At 35.3% G+C, this 17,852-nt stretch overlaps 3 protein-coding genes across 4 annotated transcripts; 1 reads left to right on the forward strand and 2 right to left on the reverse strand.

Annotated features, from left to right (window-relative positions):
- Positions 1 to 241: 241 nt before the first annotated feature.
- On the reverse strand, positions 242 to 2,883 carry LOC137949688 (F-box/LRR-repeat protein At4g29420). 2 transcript variants are annotated; one of them, XR_011111883.1, is made up of 3 exons: positions 2,362 to 2,883; positions 429 to 1,527; positions 242 to 335 (listed from the first exon to the last, which is right to left on the reverse strand). XR_011111883.1 is itself a non-coding variant. In XM_068795825.1 (2 exons), exons 1-2 carry the CDS (start codon positions 2,807 to 2,809, stop codon positions 662 to 664), a joined length of 1,314 nt encoding a protein of 437 aa, XP_068651926.1. In that variant the 5' UTR covers positions 2,810 to 2,883; the 3' UTR covers positions 344 to 661. The 2 variants fall into 2 exon arrangements, 1 of the variants encoding a protein (XP_068651926.1); XM_068795825.1 differs by lacking the exon at positions 242 to 335 and having other exon boundaries at positions 344 to 1,527.
- A 1,581-nt stretch (positions 2,884 to 4,464) lies between these two features.
- Positions 4,465 to 11,462, forward strand: LOC137949689 (DEAD-box ATP-dependent RNA helicase 15-like). Its single transcript, XM_068795826.1, has 12 exons — positions 4,465 to 4,632; positions 4,723 to 4,839; positions 5,154 to 5,254; positions 6,419 to 6,591; positions 6,672 to 6,903; positions 7,024 to 7,142; positions 7,631 to 7,687; positions 7,778 to 7,962; positions 10,714 to 10,858; positions 10,957 to 11,040; positions 11,137 to 11,200; positions 11,283 to 11,462. The coding sequence occupies exons 2-12, from the start codon at positions 4,724 to 4,726 to the stop codon at positions 11,291 to 11,293; spliced, it is 1,287 nt and encodes a 428-aa protein (XP_068651927.1). The 5' UTR covers positions 4,465 to 4,632; position 4,723; the 3' UTR covers positions 11,294 to 11,462.
- Positions 11,463 to 11,932: 470 nt separating this feature from the next.
- LOC137949691 (ras-related protein RIC1-like) lies at positions 11,933 to 16,393 on the reverse strand. Its single transcript, XM_068795828.1, has 8 exons — positions 16,187 to 16,393; positions 15,085 to 15,157; positions 13,225 to 13,272; positions 13,081 to 13,128; positions 12,922 to 12,993; positions 12,671 to 12,826; positions 12,487 to 12,590; positions 11,933 to 12,316 (listed from the first exon to the last, which is right to left on the reverse strand). Exons 1-8 carry the CDS (start codon positions 16,198 to 16,200, stop codon positions 12,220 to 12,222), a joined length of 612 nt encoding a protein of 203 aa, XP_068651929.1. The 5' UTR covers positions 16,201 to 16,393; the 3' UTR covers positions 11,933 to 12,219.
- Between the last annotated feature and the right edge of the window lie 1,459 nt (positions 16,394 to 17,852).

The following is a 17,852-nucleotide window of genomic DNA, read 5'->3' on the forward strand; positions in this document are numbered from 1 at the left end:
TTTCTCAAAGACAAAAGGGAATAAAAAGTAATCCAGAGAAAACAATTTCATGACATTTTTATTCATACTCATTCCAATTGGCAGACTCTTAAAAATAAAAAAACTGATATAAATATAAAATTCTAATGATTTAAGAGATATAAAATAATTACTATTACTTATATGCAATCAATGAGAATAATTTTTATTCTGCACTGCATTTCAAAAGCACAACCAAACACAACCACTGTGCCTCAGTTGTCTATCCACAAAACACAAGAAGGTAGACTAGTTGTCTATCCATAAAAAGGTGATTAACCCCCAGATGTTCATATACCAGCATTCTATATGTAGACCTGGCAAGAATACCATAAATGTAATCAATGAAACAAAATAATAATAAAATAAAAACTTCATTATGGTAGGATCATCCATTAGGGTGAAAATACCTGTACAAGCCCCACTGCAAATGTATGCAAATGGGTATGTGCGAGAGGAATGCTGTTTCAATGAAAAGCAAAGATACTAGTTTATTAAGCATTGGGTAACTACCAAAAGAATGACCACATGATGAAATTCATGTTTATTTTCCTCTTTGACATTCTTGAACAACAAGATGATAGGGGAGAAATTTGAAAGAACCATCTAGTATTGGTCTGTGATCCCAGAAAACTCCAAGATCCTACTTCCACTCATTCCAGCTCCATTTGATCCTTGGGTAATCTTTTTCGCACTTCAATTTGAAACTGTGTTGAAAGAAATCTTCAACTTTCCAATGGACGATAGCCTCCACATCAGATACCATGGGAGACAGATTTAATATAAAAGATAAAAATGAATATGTAAGATCAACATTTTCAATAGCCAATTGTATCCTCAATCTTTTCAGATTTAGCCATCCATGAGTATGGCAGATACTAGGTCCTCCAGCCTCAAAACAACTTTCCAATTCAAACCAAACCCAAGGACCCAGTACAAGACACTTCAAATATGGAAAAACCAACGTTAGCATCTCAATACTGACTAGTTCCCAAAAATTCATCTCATCCCATTTGGGTGCCTCTAAAACCAAGCTTTCAACAGCTTTACCCCATGGAAGCAGCTTCACAAGGTCATGAAAATCAGAGGTATAAATTCTAAGGGTCTTCAGATTGAGAAACTCTTCGACATCAATGAAGTGAAATGATTTTTCGATTGAAAGGTCAAAAACAGATAATAGTGGAGATTTAATGACAAGAGATTTTGGTTGAACACACTGTAGCTTCAGTTCAATTAAGTTAGGAGCATGAATAAACAAAGACGTTGGAGCATTTGAGACCGTCCAATGACAAGTCCTGAGTTGCAAGAGATGGATTCTGGGCTCCCTGAGACCTCCCACCCCAATTAGCTTTAGAACTCTGAGGGAAAAAAAACATTCAGTAACCTTCGTTAAATACTCATCATCTAATCTTATAAACTCAAGTGTCAGGCTTGTGAGCTTAGGCATTGGTTGCAGGCCTTCCACTGACAACCAAGCATTTTTTACCTCCAAACTAAGAAGATTATCACCTGTAAAGACAGAGAATACTAAAAGTTAGTTCTAATGTAAAACACAAGATTAACAAGAAGTACCATGTATATTCTTCCAACCAAAATCTGATTGTACTTGTTCCAACTTTTTTTTTTTAGCCAATGGTTCTCTGGAACAAGGTTAAGCATGATGATTAAAATAGATTTCAATCTTGTAGAAAACAACAAGAGGCTTATTTGCAGTTCTATCATAATTTTGGGATTCGACGTAAGTAACATACCGACATTCTTTAAGGCCATATCCAGTAAGCTCATATGCATGTCCAACAAGGCAACAGCACATATTTTAAGTTAATTCAAATTAAAAAATAATAAGCTTCTGTAATCATGCTTCTTGTTCTACACGTGGTACTTTACAGCCACCTTCATCGGTATTCAGCAGCAAACGGTCTGTTACATATACCAGCAAAATTGAAGTTCATCTGCACCGTCACATGGAATACGTAGTAAACATGTCTAGTTTTACAGCCACCCACTCGTGTAAGAGCTCAATAAATTCTTCAAGAAGGGAGGAGGGGAATGGTTCAGGGATTTTTCCTCCTCAACGGATCAAACAGGTTTCTCTACCATGTACAGGTGGGCTAAAATGCCAATATGTTGGCCGATGAGGCAGGCGTCATCTAAAACCATGACAGGAACAAAGTTTAAACTTCCTATAGAACTCGATGCTTTGCTTTATAATTACTCCTATCACTAACACTGACGAACTGAAGAAGTTGCGAAATGAAGATACACGTAAACCACTCAGCCAGATGAAAAGCTGATAAATAATAATCAAGTCGTTCCATGGATATCAAAATAGCCAAAACTCACATAATTTTGAAATCAGCGGCAAGACCACTGACGAACGCCAACACGACTGAGTCCAAAAATCCGAAATCGACAGCGAAGTCAATCTACTACCAATATTTGGCAACCATTCTGACACGAAGTCGACTGAAGTAAGCCAAAGATCGTCGGCTTCAGCCTCTTTGTCATCGTCAACGCCTGCAACGGGGTTCTCCACGCCGATGGAGATCGATTCAACACTTCTTGATCGGAAAATAAGGCTCGTGACGATAGATTTGAAAGGAGTGGTTGTTTGTGGCCTGGGAGATCTTGATTTGAGAAACCGATCGAAAAAACAGAGAATGGTGAGAGCCCGGACATCCAAGGAAAGAGAGTTTAGTGTCTTTGACGCAACTCTACAGCGCGCTAGGTCAGCGGCGTCGTGGAGACGACTGAGGATTTCGAGTAGAAGGGGTTGAGGGAGTTCTTCCATGGCGGATGGGCGAGCTGAAAATCCGAAAAGATCTCAATCATCCGAAGAGGGAAGTATTCTTCCTGTTCAACGTCGTCGCGGCAACCTCGGAGGGTTTATCCCGCGTCGGAAGTGATAAAAACGAGAGTGAAACCACAGTAATCCGACTCGCCGACTCGACCCACGAGTCGGCCAGGTTGACTCGGTTTATGAGATGACTCACTCCTATATTAAGCCAATAATTGGTAATTCATTATAAAAAATAAAATATTTTTTAAAAAAAGTCTCAACACTTCACCACTAGAAAAACAGGCCCTTCCTGATTGGAAATTTATATTCCAGGAAAATACTTTTCCTAGGATACCCAATTCTAATAAATCTTCAAATAAAATCCTATTAGTGTCATACTAGGAAATTATATTAATTCTTTTAGAATTTTCTAAGAAAAATTAAATAGACACAAAGAGTTTTTCAGGTAAATAATTTAAAATTAATAATCAATCTTATATATTACCATGCTTATCCAATAATTTTAATAAAATTAAGTATTAAAAAATTACCATGAAAATTTGTCACAACATCAATTATTAAATACTTATTAAAAAAAAATTCATATAGTTTCCCGACTCATATTGGTTGGAAAAATCTTACTTGGAAAATTATATGATATTTTTGGTAATAATATATAGTGTTGAATTTATGAAAAAGATGAATACTTCATTGATTTCATTAATTTTTTATAATCAGAGTACAATAACTTTTATTTATAATAGAGGAATATAGTAAAATTCAATTACAATAAAACTATCTTTGTCCCGATTAAAACCAAACTCTATCATTACAAGTTTTAACATAATTAAATAACTTAATATAGATAAAAGATAACTCAAACTAAAACTCTTATAAAACGTAACCATAAGATAAATATGCCTTTGTAAGTTATTCTTGATCTTCAACTCAAGTGATAAAGATACTAGCTCGTGCTAATCATAGCGGGTTTTACTTCTTATGTCTTTTAGGCTCATCATGTGAGTTTTTTTTTTGTCATGTGACCCATCTTATAATACCCTTAGATATGTCTTAGACCTATCTTGCAAGAAAAATGTTTCCAAGCAAAGTCTAACGGTCCTTATAAACATATTTTTACTAAAAATCTTTTTCCAATTATTATTGGAAAAAACACTTATAAGGACAAAATTTATTTTCTTCAAACTTAATATTTTAAATTTAAAAAATAAATAAATTTACCTTTCCAATTTTGCTGTTGATTTATAAGGTTTCCAAGACCTTTATTTTGAGAGTTATATTTAAAGTTTTTAAAAATATTATTCTAAAAAAATTTAAGGATTTTTATGTTTTTACAAAGTGATGTGTTTAGGGACAGTAAACAGTATAAAATAAGAAAAATAAATAAATTTTAATTTTATCTAACTCAGATTTAATAATTAGTAAAAAATTAGATGTATTTAAAGCTTAAACGGGGCTACACTGAACTTATCATGTAGTACTCTTTTAACAGATCATAGACCACAGTGTGCAGACAACTTGCCACCGACTCTCAGGAGACCCAAACACGGCGAATGTAATGGAAGGCGAAAGTCACTTTTACCCCCAAGAGCCACAACCATTTAATTTCCTCAGGCACCGCCTCTATAAATAGGGTTCCCCGTCTCGAAGAGGCATAAAATTGGGAGGCACGATTTAATTCTCTAATATCTAACCCTAGCTCTTGGAAACCCTAGTCCTCGTCGGGCGGGAGCTCCTTTACTCTTCTTATTTTCTCTTCTTTCTTGCAGACTCTTCTCATCTTAGGATAAATCCATTTACTATTCTTTGCTTATAAGGTAAGTTTGGGAGTTTGATTTGAATGTATCTTTCTTTCGGATTTCTGGGGAATATCTATTTTTTGATTTTGGTTTGGTTGAGTTTCGTAGAATGGGTGAAGTGAGGGATGCCGAAACGTACGAGGAGGAGCTTCTTGACTATGAAGAGGAGGAGGACAAAGGGCCCGATTCTGTCGCTGCCAAGGGTACTGGGGAATCTGCGAAAAAGTGAGTTCTTCATCTAGCTTGTCGATACGTTGTTTAGAAAATTTCCGAGCTTAAAGTTTACCTAGGGTGTTCTTGGCAAGTTCCGTTATGTAGTCTACTCTTGCTTTTTAGGCCTTTGACTTCTGTACTGCAGATCAAAGTGTTTTTTGGCTTTTTTTTTTTGTTTGGGTTGTTAGGGTTTTGTAAGTGGCAGTTATTTGACACTAAAAATATGCACGGAGCAGTACAAATTCTGCTTCCTTACATTTATTATTTATCTTTTCTTTCCGAACATTGGCTATCTAAGTTCTGAAATTCATTTCTTGTCGTTACAGGGGCTATGTTGGAATTCATAGTTCGGGATTCAGAGATTTTCTTTTAAAGCCAGAGCTTCTCCGAGCCATTGTAGATTCAGGATTTGAGCATCCTTCAGAAGGCAATATTTTCTTTAGTCTCTCGATCCTTGTTTCTCTAATAATGAAAGCACAATTTCAATTCTAGGGGACGGATCTATCAATCTGAGTCATGCAACATCATTTTTTTGAGTATTTGTCCATTGTCTCCTGTGCTAGTAGTTCTCATTTAACCTTAAATTGGATAATTGCTTGTTTGTTTACGTGTTTGAGTGATTAAATTCTTTCTCAGCTACTTCTACCTTCTCAGAGGTATTATAAATAGCTGTTTTACGGGATTTGCCGCGGTATGTGCAACTATTTTCCAAATTCTTTGCATAAAATTGGGATTTTATGATGTGAACTGGCGTGGGAGTACTTCTGTAAGAAATAATCCACCCCTTTTCTGCTTCAACATAATTGTTCCCTCCACCTCTAATTTCTTAAAAGTTTCAGATCTTCTATGTTTGTTTTAGTTTTAATCTAAAATTTGAGGATTTTTGTATCCTCCGGAGTTGGTGTTTGTTTCCTTTGTTTAATGAAACCTTTATTTATTTTGATTGCAATTGCATGATGTTCTGGTGCTAGATTCCCTATTACTTCTCTTAGATCTTTTAAATTGATTTTATTGTTTTACCTGAGTTTTTAGTCAGAGATCATGTAAAAGATGTCTATGTTTGTTTGTATTATGTAATAATGGAGATCATAATTTGTTCTGTTTGGAACTTCAGAGTTCTCTCAGCTTAAAGTTTGTATCCAAGAGCATACTTCACTTAGACTGACAGGCCTCTCTGTCTGTCTCTATCTTTTGCGCTCTCTCCCTCTCTCTTTCTATCTCTCTCCATATTTATCTTCCAGATTATTCCTTTCCTTCTCTATTTATATATAATATTTTATTGGAAAAGATATTTAATGTTATTTGGGTCCCGTGGGCCCATCAACAAAAAAAGAAGCCATGGATTGTGGGCTTTATTCCACTAGAGCATGATATAAGAGCCTCAAAATTTCTTCTTTTTCTTGGCCTGTTTTCTGTTGTGCATTTGTTTTAATCTCATATTTGTATTCTTGTTCCTTACAGGTAATTTACTTGTTCTGTACTCCTGCTTTTGGAGAAGAACTTGGTTTCATAACCTTTCCATTAAAAGGGTCTGGACGATCATTTTTACTTACCGAGAGTTCCTTCACTGCAATTTTATTTGCCCCTTCAGTGCAACATGAATGCATCCCACAGGCTATCTTGGGGATGGATGTTATCTGTCAAGCGAAGTCAGGAATGGGTAAAACTGCTGTATTTGTTCTTTCATCACTTCAACAAATTGAGCCTGTTGCTGGTCAAGTTGCAGCTCTTGTTTTATGCCATACAAGGGAATTAGCTTACCAGGTTTGGAATTGACCCTTTTTTTCAAAATTCATTTCTGTTACGATTTTATTTTGTTACTAATTTTTAATTGTTAATTGCAGATTTGTCATGAGTTCCAGAGGTTTAGCACCTATTTGCCTGATATCAAAATTGCTGTTTTCTATGGTGGTGTGAATATCAAAACACACAAGGAATTACTCAAGAATGAGTGTCCACATATTGTTGTTGGGACTCCTGGGAGGATTCTGGCACTAGCAAGAGATAAAGACCTTGCACTGAAAAATGTGCGGCATTTTATCCTTGATGAATGTGACAAAATGCTCGAGTCACTAGGTATGATTCAATTGCTTGAGTAAATTGATAGTAACTGACTTTAATCATATTTGTGTCCAAGTTCTTAGAATATTCGTTTGAAAATTCCTTGAATCTTTTACTGGATCATGTGTTCTACAGACATGCGAAGAGATGTCCAAGAAATTTTCAAGATGACTCCTCATGATAAACAAGCAATGATGTTTTCAGCCACTCTTAGCAAGGAGATCCGCCCAGTTTGTAAGAGATTTATGCAAGATGTAATGCCCTATAGCCAGTGTTACTCTCATTTTGAAGTTGTCCTTTCATTTTGTCCGTTGTTGTCTAGGAGTGGTGGTTATACCTAGCGCTAAGTTAAGTTGCAGTTTAAAAAATAAAGCTATTGCAGTCTTGTTCTCATATCTGTTTTGTCCTATTGGGTCAAGTCAAGGCTGTTGGCTCTGTTATGTGGTTTTCTTATACTTGATCTTGATCTTCTTTCTTGGCATGGTTTCTTTCTTCTGTACTGTACTAGTTAAGTTGGCTGTAGTCTGTCAATAAATAGTCCGTCATGATGAGCAAGGAATATTGGCATTGCCACGGTGAAGCAACCATGTTTTATGTGGAGAGTTACACTAGTACGTCGGATGTGGAGAAGTTCAAGTTCCGAGTTGTCAGAATTTAGTGCATCATCATTGACTTGGTATTGGATTCAATTAGCCTGCGGAAGGCCCTAATCTCCTTTAATATGACATTTCTTCCGTTTCAGCCTATGGAAATATATGTAGATGACGAGGCCAAGTTAACCTTGCATGGTCTTGTACAGGTAAGTTGAACAACTGATTCTGTGCTTATATATTTGGACTCATGATTATTTTATTTTTTACTGATTAGATTTATTTATTTATTATTGCAGCACTACATTAAATTGAATGAGTTGGAAAAGAATCGCAAGTTGAATGATCTGCTTGATGCATTGGACTTCAACCAAGTTGTCATTTTTGTGAAAAGTGTCAGTAGAGCAGCTGAGCTGAATAAGCTACTTGTGGAATGCAATTTCCCATCTATTTGTATCCACTCAGGCATGACACAGGAAGAAAGGTGTGTAACAGTTACTGGTATCATGCACACTTGAATTTCTTTGTAATTGTCGTACTTGATGTAGTTGTCTTACACTCTATACTTGATTGCCATTTGTCATTTTCATGTTTGTGTATATACACATTTATATTTTCTTTATCAAGATATGTAGAATGCTCATGGAAGACTGATGAGAGTCGTTACCTGGTAGTTGTGACATGGCTCTTTGTTATCTTTTATATCTTTTTCATCTGTAATGAATACTGGCGTTTGGTTTTATGAGGATGTATTGGTTGATTGTGAGATTCAACGCACCTGTCTTTGTCATTCTCCACCATACCACAAAATCCTTGAAAGAGGAAAGCAGACCTGTCCATAATGATAGTGAAGTTAAGCTCCAAAAGCATTTATTTCCTCAAATCCTATCAATGCCAGCTTTAATCTTATACTACACATCCTTTCTTCAGACTGAATCATGCTCTTTGTTAAAATGGCTTGCATGATTTGTATGGTTAGTTACTTCTAAATAAATGCCCCTATAATAACTAGCACTTATGCCGAGTATGGTTGAAGGTTCAGGGATCTGTCTAGCCCTGGAAGCTCTTGTATTTAAAGTGCTACACAGGATTGGGTCTCCTTTCTGTGATATCATTCGTAAATTTTCTGGTGTCTTTGAAATGTATTGATGTGTGTCATCTTCCTTGTATCTGGATATTCCAAAGTGCCGAGTAACTTTATTCTGCCCTAAAAGCAAAGGGAAAGTCTGTAATTTGAACCTCAAATGCAATCTAACATGTCAGAATGATAGGGATGTTTTTTGGCTTGTCTGCAAATTATCTTTTATACACCTGTGCTCTTAATGGATAGATTTATACCAGTGGAAGTGGAAACCAGAGCGGCACTGATATCAGTATTTATTTTTAATGTACTATGATGCCTTTGAGTGTTGGAGAAAAGCATTAGAACTTGTCAAAAACATCTTTTAGTTGTGAGTTAGGGTTATTAAGAAGGTGCTACATGAGCTCTCATCTTGGGCAGGATAAAAAAAGAATCCTAAGACTATACAATTCCGATTATTCATAATTTGGAAGCTAGCTATCTCTTTATTTGCAAGAGTGCTCGAGACTCTTTAGAAGGATTTTTCTTTTCTTTTTTTGGGTATAATTTGTGATATCTTCACTGCAAACTCAAAATTCTTAAAATAACTGTGAAGGAAGTTTTGAGTTGGATACATGAGATCTATATCTTAGAAGTGCCAAATTTTGCTAGTTATTGGTGATTTTGTGAAAGCAGATCCAAATACTCTTCTGAAATTGAGAGGGATGGTGGTTAGCTCAGTGGTGGGACCAGAAAAGCATTAAACCTTTTGACTTGTATCTCTATTCTTTGGCAAGATCGAAGACATTTCTTGTATTAATGGTAGTACTTGGTAGCATATTCCTGGCTGACAATTCACTTCTCATCAGAAAATGATTTGGTTGGTAGCTACACTTGCTTGGCTTTTTATTATCAAGGTACTTTTATTTTTGTTTGGTGCGTCTTGTGTGCTCTTTGTTAGAATGGGCATGTGTTTCCTCTCTTATTAAAATCTTTTGCTCATGAAAAGTGATTACTTGACACCAGTTTTCAAGCTGTTTGAAAGTATTCAAGCATATGATAAGGATGCTCTCAGGTTTTCCGGCTTATGATAATGATGCTCTTAATTTTACTGGCTTATGATAATGATGCTCTCAAATTTTAATATTGCCAATGTTTTGGTGGACATCAGTCAACTTCTAAGGTGCCTGTACACTATTTGAGTGCAATTACATTAAATTGGCCTTGGCCTTACAAAAGAGAACAAGATCTTAGGCAGGTGGTCCCGTTACAATGAGGAATGGAGGGATGCCCCTTCTTTAGTTATAGAGTCGGCCAAAGTAATTTACCTAGAGTTTCGGTACCTGAGTCCTGAGTACAATTTAATTAAGAAAAAATGTCTAAAATTTCATTTGTAGGCTTGCCAGTCTTTCCAAGGATGCTGGGCCTTGGAGTACCAGCCAATGAGAGTGCTGGAATCCCCTTGAAGGTCGATGTAGTGTTTCTTCTAAAAGGAATAAATATATGTCTTAATTTCATTCATTTCTTTGATGGTTGAAGGTAACTTGGCTACTGTTTTATCATGGATGTCTAGGAGTGCTGGCCCTGTGGAGATTGGGTTACATTTGTGATGAAATATTAGATATGGGTTGATCCTGGAATATAGAATGTTAAAACAGCAAGTTGTATATACCGTAATGAGTCTCTTGGCAGCAACTGGCTTATGGGGTCCTCTCCCCAGTTGAAAATTAATGGTTGGGACTGGACCGTTATTTTTTTACTCACTTTTTTTATCATTATTAATGAAGAACGCATCAATAGTGTAAACAAAAGTCACTTTCTAAAAATAGATGGCAGATGTAGTTATGTGATCTCCTTTTATTTCCAATTTGATTCATAGCCGTGATGGATCACTTTCATTTTTCTTCAGCTTGCCCATCCTAACTATCATATCAAAAGGGATTTCAAGCAGTATATACGTACATATGGATTTGTGGCATTGGAGAACGAGCCTGATTTGATTTATTATGTATAGACGTCTGTCTGGAAAGAGTGGGAAACTTGTTCATGATGCCTATTGGTGCTGCATGTTAAGCTATTTTAACTTGCATTAATTGGTGCTTAACTTTGTTGGTCATGTTGCACATTTTATTGAGGTAGCCTTCCTTACACATAAAATGTAATCATCTTTTGCAGGTTAACACGGTACAAGAACTTCAAGGAAGGGCATAAAAGGATTCTGGTGGCGACTGATTTGGTTGGAAGAGGAATTGATATTGAGCGCGTCAACATTGTGATCAACTATGACATGCCAGACTCTGCTGATACATACTTACATAGGGTATATTAACTTTTGTACCTTAGTTGGGGAGGCCTAGGATGTCTCTTACAACGTGGCTCTGTTTCTTTACCTGTCCATTACACCATCTTCTGCTGTAGGTTGGTCGAGCAGGGCGTTTTGGAACTAAAGGGCTTGCCATAACGTTTGTATCTTCTGCCTCAGATTCAGATGTCCTCAACCAGGTATGATGTGATACCTGGATATCTAATTTTATGATACTTGCTGTTTATTACTTGTTCTTGTGATTGTTGAACTGAAAACATTGCCTTGAGCCACAGGTACAGGAGCGATTTGAGGTGGATATAAAGGAGTTACCAGAGCAGATTGATACTTCTACTTACAGTATGTTCAATTCCCTTCTGATATATTATTCTTTTATGAAGGAATTTGTTTCTAACACCTGCAATTGCATTCTATTTTGCAGTGCCTTCGTGAGGTGATCTTTGCATGAAAGGTGCGGTCTAACGAGTGACCTCGAGTGTGGTAGTTTACCTTAATTTATGTTGCGTGACTGCTATGAAGCAGGATTGTTATATTTCTAACTGAATCTAGTCTTAGACAGAATGGGATTTTTTTTTTTAATCTATTTGTCATTTTTAAATCAGTTGAAGGGACCTGTATAGATCTAATAGCATACTAGCAAATCTGATCTGACGATCTTTGGTAAATCACTTTGAACGGCATAGTGTTTTTCATCTGAATGGTACGTCCAGAATTGGAATTTCGACTAAATTTGGGGTTTCTTTTTTAAGTTACTTCCGGAACATAAAAATCACGCAAAAGGTAATGAAATCCTCTTTTTGATCTTGCTAACGACGTTACTTATTTCGGTTTCTTTAGCGGTTTTGCAGGGAGATCTTGATGTTCCGCTTATGGTAAAATTTATGTCAGCTGTATGTTTTTTTAATGTTGATGACACTATCATACCCATTACTCCTGGCAAAATCTAAACAATGACCTTACACCGGAAAGATTGCGTAGACATTGAACCATAGGAATTTCTTCCACACTTTAACCAAGCTCCCTCCAGATGAGAATCTGAGGCGGCACTTTCAAGGCAAAATAACAGCTATCTGTGAAAATAGAAAAGACAGAAGTTGGCAAGTCCAAAACAATTTAAGAGTGGATTACACTTCTAAAGATGAGCTACAAGCATCTTTCTGAATCCAAAGCAATTTAAATGGAGGGTTGGTTGTGCGCATGCTTACACAAACCACAACAATTTTTTTTCCATTCTATACACAAAAAAGAGCAGTGAGTGGGTGTATCCAAGGCCTCTGACAGTTTTCTTTCTTGCAATGTGAAATGGATCCAGACCACATCAGTCGTGTAGCTAGACCACCACTAGCGAGAGTAGCAAATCAAGAAGAGCAGCAGGTGGTCTTTTGAGCAACTGGAGTGCCCCGCATTTGCACTGTTGCAGGTCTATTGGCGCCCATAGCAGGCTGACTCGCCATCCTACAAATAAAAAAGTAAGGGACTCCAATAAATAAACTAATTTTTTTTTTGTAGTCAGATTAAAACTAAAGAAATTTGGACAGTTTAACTTAGTGAGTTGGAGAATTCGTCAGAATGACTTTGCTGTTTTTGGTATAACAAGGTTAAGCTGAATGGTTTAGAAAACCTACCTGTTCTTGATTTCAGCAGCCATGGTCATGAAAGCCTGCTCCACGTTTGTAGCATTCTTCGCACTTGTTTCCAGGAAAGGTATTCCAATTTCATCAGCGAATGCCTTTACAAAAAGAAACTGGCCCAGTCAATTGTTGAATCAGCCAAAAATGAAAGTGAAAGGACAAAAGTATGTACATCGACCTTTCCAGTTTCATAGGAAACAACTTTATTTGCAGTCATGTCACACTTGTTTCCAACCAAGAGTTTGTTGACATTCTCACTAGCATATCGGTCAATCTCATTCAACCATTGTTTCACATTGTTAAAACTTTCTTGATCAGTAACATCATATACAACCTAACAAAGTCCAAGTCAGATACATGATGACAACTAGTTAACATCTACCAGCTAAACCTGCAGGTAAACTTAACAACTGGAGCACAGTATCTTACAATAATGCCATGTGCACCTCGGTAGTAGCTGCTTGTAATTGTTCGGAAACGTTCCTGTCCAGCTGTATCCCACTAACCACAACAAAATCTAACATCAGTCAACATCTGAGTACAAAAAAAAAAAAAAGAAAAAAAAAGAAGAAGAAAGTTGTTACTCACAATTTGAAGCTTAATTGTTTTCCCATCTTGCTCCACAGTACGGATTTTCTACAGAGTAAAATCAAAGCTCGTTGAAAACTGTGTGACATAATACTTGAAACACTGAGAGATGCATGAACAACATCACTATACTGCTATACTTACAAAGTCAACGCCAATAGTACTGATGTAGCTCTCCAGATATGAATCATCCTATACAACATAGATACAAGTTGTCAGTTCATGTCCAAATCCTGAAGTTAAATGGAAGCTATTAAAAGATAATGTGGCAAACAAGAAGCACAAGAACATCAGCTCACCATATTGGACATCAACACAGATGCAACAGCAAGAAGAAAGGACTTGCACTAATACATGACTTGGGATTTTATTAATGGATGCTTCTTGTTGGTGAACTAAGGATTCTCAGATTGAGTTACAACAACCTACCAATGTTGAATAAAATTTATGGTGAGTAGCTAACAGGTTTTCACCAAAAGGTTGGAAGTGCAATTGTAAGAGGTCTAATTACTATAGACACAAGCAAGTGGAAATCCGTCTGATCATAAGGATCATCATGGTGATTATCTTTGTTCAATCTTCCTTATTATTTATTATTTCAGCAAAAAGATGGGAAACTTGCCAAGGTTATTTGGAACATGGTAAGTTGACACATATAGATTGTAAACCAAGCTGAGTTTCTGTAAAAACTGGTCCTATACCCCAAACTCGTCCAGGTGCCAAGTTTGGCCTAGTTTTACCTTGGTGACTCGGCTGAGTTTAACATTGAAAGGAATGGCCAGCCATACATGTGGTCTAAAAGAGGACCAGAGAAATCGGTTGAAAAGGTGATTTTTTTGCCTGAAAATTGCTAAAAAAGAACAGTGGAAAAACAATGTTAAAATACCCTAAGAAGTAGAAAACATGACCAATATGGTTGTAAAGAATCCTTTGGTAGTCTCCTGTCGTTGTTATGAGGAGTGATTTTGCCAGAAATTAGGCATGAAATTGCCAGCAGACAGAGAGGTTGGTGGCTAGGGTTTCTGAAGGAAGGAAGAAGACAATACTTTATTTAATTAAACGGTCCACATTAATCAGAAAGGTAGGGTCATGTTTTGCAATTTTATGATTTTTAGTGTTTTGGATCAGTACAATTTTGCTTAGTTTGATTAAAATGTGAAACTTCTAATTGAGCAGTGAAAGATTGACCAAAACATTAGGAGCAAACTTTAAAATTTTTTTGGTCTGACAATGAAGCATTCCCTATGTTTTTCAGACTGATAGATCAATTGGATGGTGTGAATCAGTAATATTTGACTTAATTTGATCAAACCGCGACAGAGATAAATTGGATGTCTTTTAGGGTGGTATGTAAAAGAACTCTTGATTGGGATATCAAAAGTTTAATTGAGATGATATAACAATCTTCTAGTAAAAAAAATGTACCCCATTACCATATAACAGAAAGAAAAATAAAAGATGCCAAGTGTTGAGGTGTTTGGCACCATGAGTCTCATCAATGACTAGCTTAAGAGTCAAGGAGAACAAACGTCACTTTCTAAAAAAAATTCTTGATGTTATCTCTTGTTAAATAATCAAGTAAAACTTAACTAATTAATATCACGCAGCTTCTAACTTGTTTTTCCTGTTATAATGTCAAACACTGTAACATAAAACTCTAGCAAAGGTTCCGGTCAGTTTAACTAATTTCTCTTTACCTAATGTGATTGGGTCCTTTCATATGTAATTCTTTTCAATTGGAAAGTATTCATATTCAAGTTGAAAAGGAAATCATTTATTGAAACAGTGTTCGATTAACCAGCTAAAAAGACATTCAATGAGGAAGATCCTATGTCACAATAGCCGTCTTGTTCAGTAAATCATGTTTGACAAGGTATTCCAGGAATTTTTTAACATATTTTACTATCCACTAAACCCACTCATTGTCAGAAAAATAGGAAAGTCTCAAAATGTGTTGTCAATATATATAGGCAGCAATGAAGAATAATATTGAATGACCATTACCGCAAATCTCAACAGAAGGCACGACTTGCCTACTCCAGAGTCTCCAATAAGCAGAAGCTTAAAAAGGTAGTCGCTGAAAGTACAAGTCAAGATTAAAATTCCTGATACACTCATACTTCAAATAAATATGAACACGGAGAGATAAATTGCAGAGGAGAACAAGCAGAAATTGTGAGATTGATTTCCTGGGTCCTAACCCAGTCAAGTCATCGCATGGTAAGGACGAAGATCAAGAAATAATATGAAACAGCAGTTGCACATAGCATGAGCTACATATAGATGTACACTGACTACCAATGCTAAAGGAAGTTGTAAAGGCTGCAGAATGAAATTTATCTCACCAAGGTCATACTTTTAAGCTTAAAGAATATGAAAGTTTAGTCCAAAATGTCTTATTGACTTTAGGCTCAAATTATCTATCTGTGCCTGACAGAGTTCAGTACAAATGTGCTTCAAAATTTTATCACAGCTACTTGCATCTTTGGGTGTTAGAGTTGGCTTATAAAAAAATTTATCTGAGGGAAGGAATGAATCAGATAAATCACAATCGAGGCAAACCAGCTAAACAGACCAACTATAAATTCTGTCAACATTGTACAATAGAATTCTATTGTGTTCTAAAAAATGCACGAATGAAACACTCTAAACAATCGCTACTTTTATTCTACATCCTCCGTTTAGACATTCTATTTTTTTTTATTTTTTTTCAGTATATGCAAATAATTAGATGCAAGAAAATAATTTCCTATCAATCTATTAAATTACCGAAGGGAAAAAACACAGCTTTCCCCGGAACCCTACAACCTGCTTAAGTAGGTTTGAAACAACGAACAGAAGTAATTAAAATCATTAATATGAGAATTGGCAAAACTTCAAAAACTCCAGATATGAACCAAGGGCAATAAACACCAGCAAAACTCCCGTATATTAACATCAAATCCCATACCATACAAAATTTCCCTTTCAGGCTCCTAAACATACAGAATTTAACTGATTATCTCAGATCCAGATCCAAAAACAAAGAGATCCGCAGACGTACAAATCAAAATTAACGGAGGAAGCTAGAAATTAATACCCAAAAATCTTCAACCAATACACTTACTATTCCGGATTCATGTCGAAAATACACAGTAAGCAAGCAAAAGGAAGCCGAAGTCCGTAAGAAGCTGCCCTTCTCTTCGAAAGGGAAAAGAAAAGAAAAAAATGATCTGTTTCAAAGGAGAGGGGACGAGAGAAACGAGGCGTGGAAGGAGTAATTACTTATAGAGAGAATGAAATTCGGTCATTGAATGCTTCGTCACCTAACATGATGAGAGTTTTCTCATCGAGATTTTTTTTCATATTTAAAATGTTTATTCGAAAAACTATTTCTTTAAAGAACAAATAAAAAGTCAAATACGAATTATCATTTACCTCCCCAAGTCCCTCCTTTTTAATCTCAGTCGCACACTTCAAAGTTTTAAAATTGTAAAAACGTCCTTTTCGTTTTTGAAAGTGAAAGTGAAATCACTTTACTACCACGCTCACTTTTTTATTTGGATATTACAAAATTAAGTATTTATTTAAATACTTCATTTTATATATTTTAATTTATTTATTATTTATTAAATTAAACAAGTTAAAATTTATCCTAGTTTATTAACAGAAAATTAAATCTATCAAAGTAATTTTATCTAATAAAATAATTTATTTATTTATTTAAATTTATAACTTTAATATTATATTTAATTTTTAATTTTTAATTTAGAAGTGAGAATTTAGATATTACAAAAGTAACAATTTGATATTATAAGTGTTTTTTTAATATTTTATATCTTTAATTAAATAAATCACCTTAATTTAATTTTTAATATTATTAATTTAAAAAAGTTAAGATTTATTTTAGTTTAGTCAAATAAAACTATCAAAAATAAAATTTAAATTTATTAAAATAATTTTATATAATAAATACCCTCTTTTTATATTTATATAAAATTCCTATATTTTAGTATTATGTTTAATGACTATTTTAAGAGTAATAATTTATTTATTATAAAAGTAACAATTTGCTAATATTTGGATGAGGGTTGATCCGATTAAAAAGTCATTTGGTGCGAAACGGCTATCTCAACCGTCTGAACATTATCAAAGACTATCTTAATCATTAGATCAGACGGGTATCTCAACTGTTCAATCATGATTAGACGTATGAGATAGTCATTTCGTATGTTTTACACCAAATGGCAAAAGTAAGGATTTGTTTAATAATTTATTTTATATATTTAATTAAATAAGTAATCTTAAATTTTTATTAACTAATTTTCATTACACACTAAAACATAATTAATTCACATTTATTTTGACTTTGACTACGTAATTCATTTTCAAAGTGCAGCAACACGGCATTTATATAAAACCCTTCAACCCTCAACTGAGTAAACCATATACTTTCTCTAGACGGTTGTATATGACCCAAAAGCCTGTTGCTTTCTTTTTACAATTTCAACAATCGAATTTCTAATTCTTCCTGCCGCGATTGTTATCGGAAAGAACCAGTAAAAGTATCGTTTATAAGCTTCACGATTCGGACTTGGAAAATTGAAGCTCTGGAAAGTCCCCAGTGACATCGTTCGTATACAGAGATTTTCTAACATCTTCTCCTCCAAGGTTGACGCTTCGCCTACAGCACCAGAATCTACCAGTCGTTTCCAAAGACAATTCTGCAGAGATTTCCAGTCGTCGCGTGGACTGGATAAGAGATGATTCAATTCCCGACGGTAACCAGTAAC

This window comes from Aristolochia californica, unplaced genomic scaffold (genome assembly GCF_029961685.1).
Source record: "Aristolochia californica isolate CCGP_79_NKW_82.1479 unplaced genomic scaffold, dmAriCali1.0.hap1 SCAF_14, whole genome shotgun sequence".
In the NCBI taxonomy this organism is placed as follows: Eukaryota; Viridiplantae; Streptophyta; class Magnoliopsida; order Piperales; family Aristolochiaceae; genus Aristolochia; species Aristolochia californica.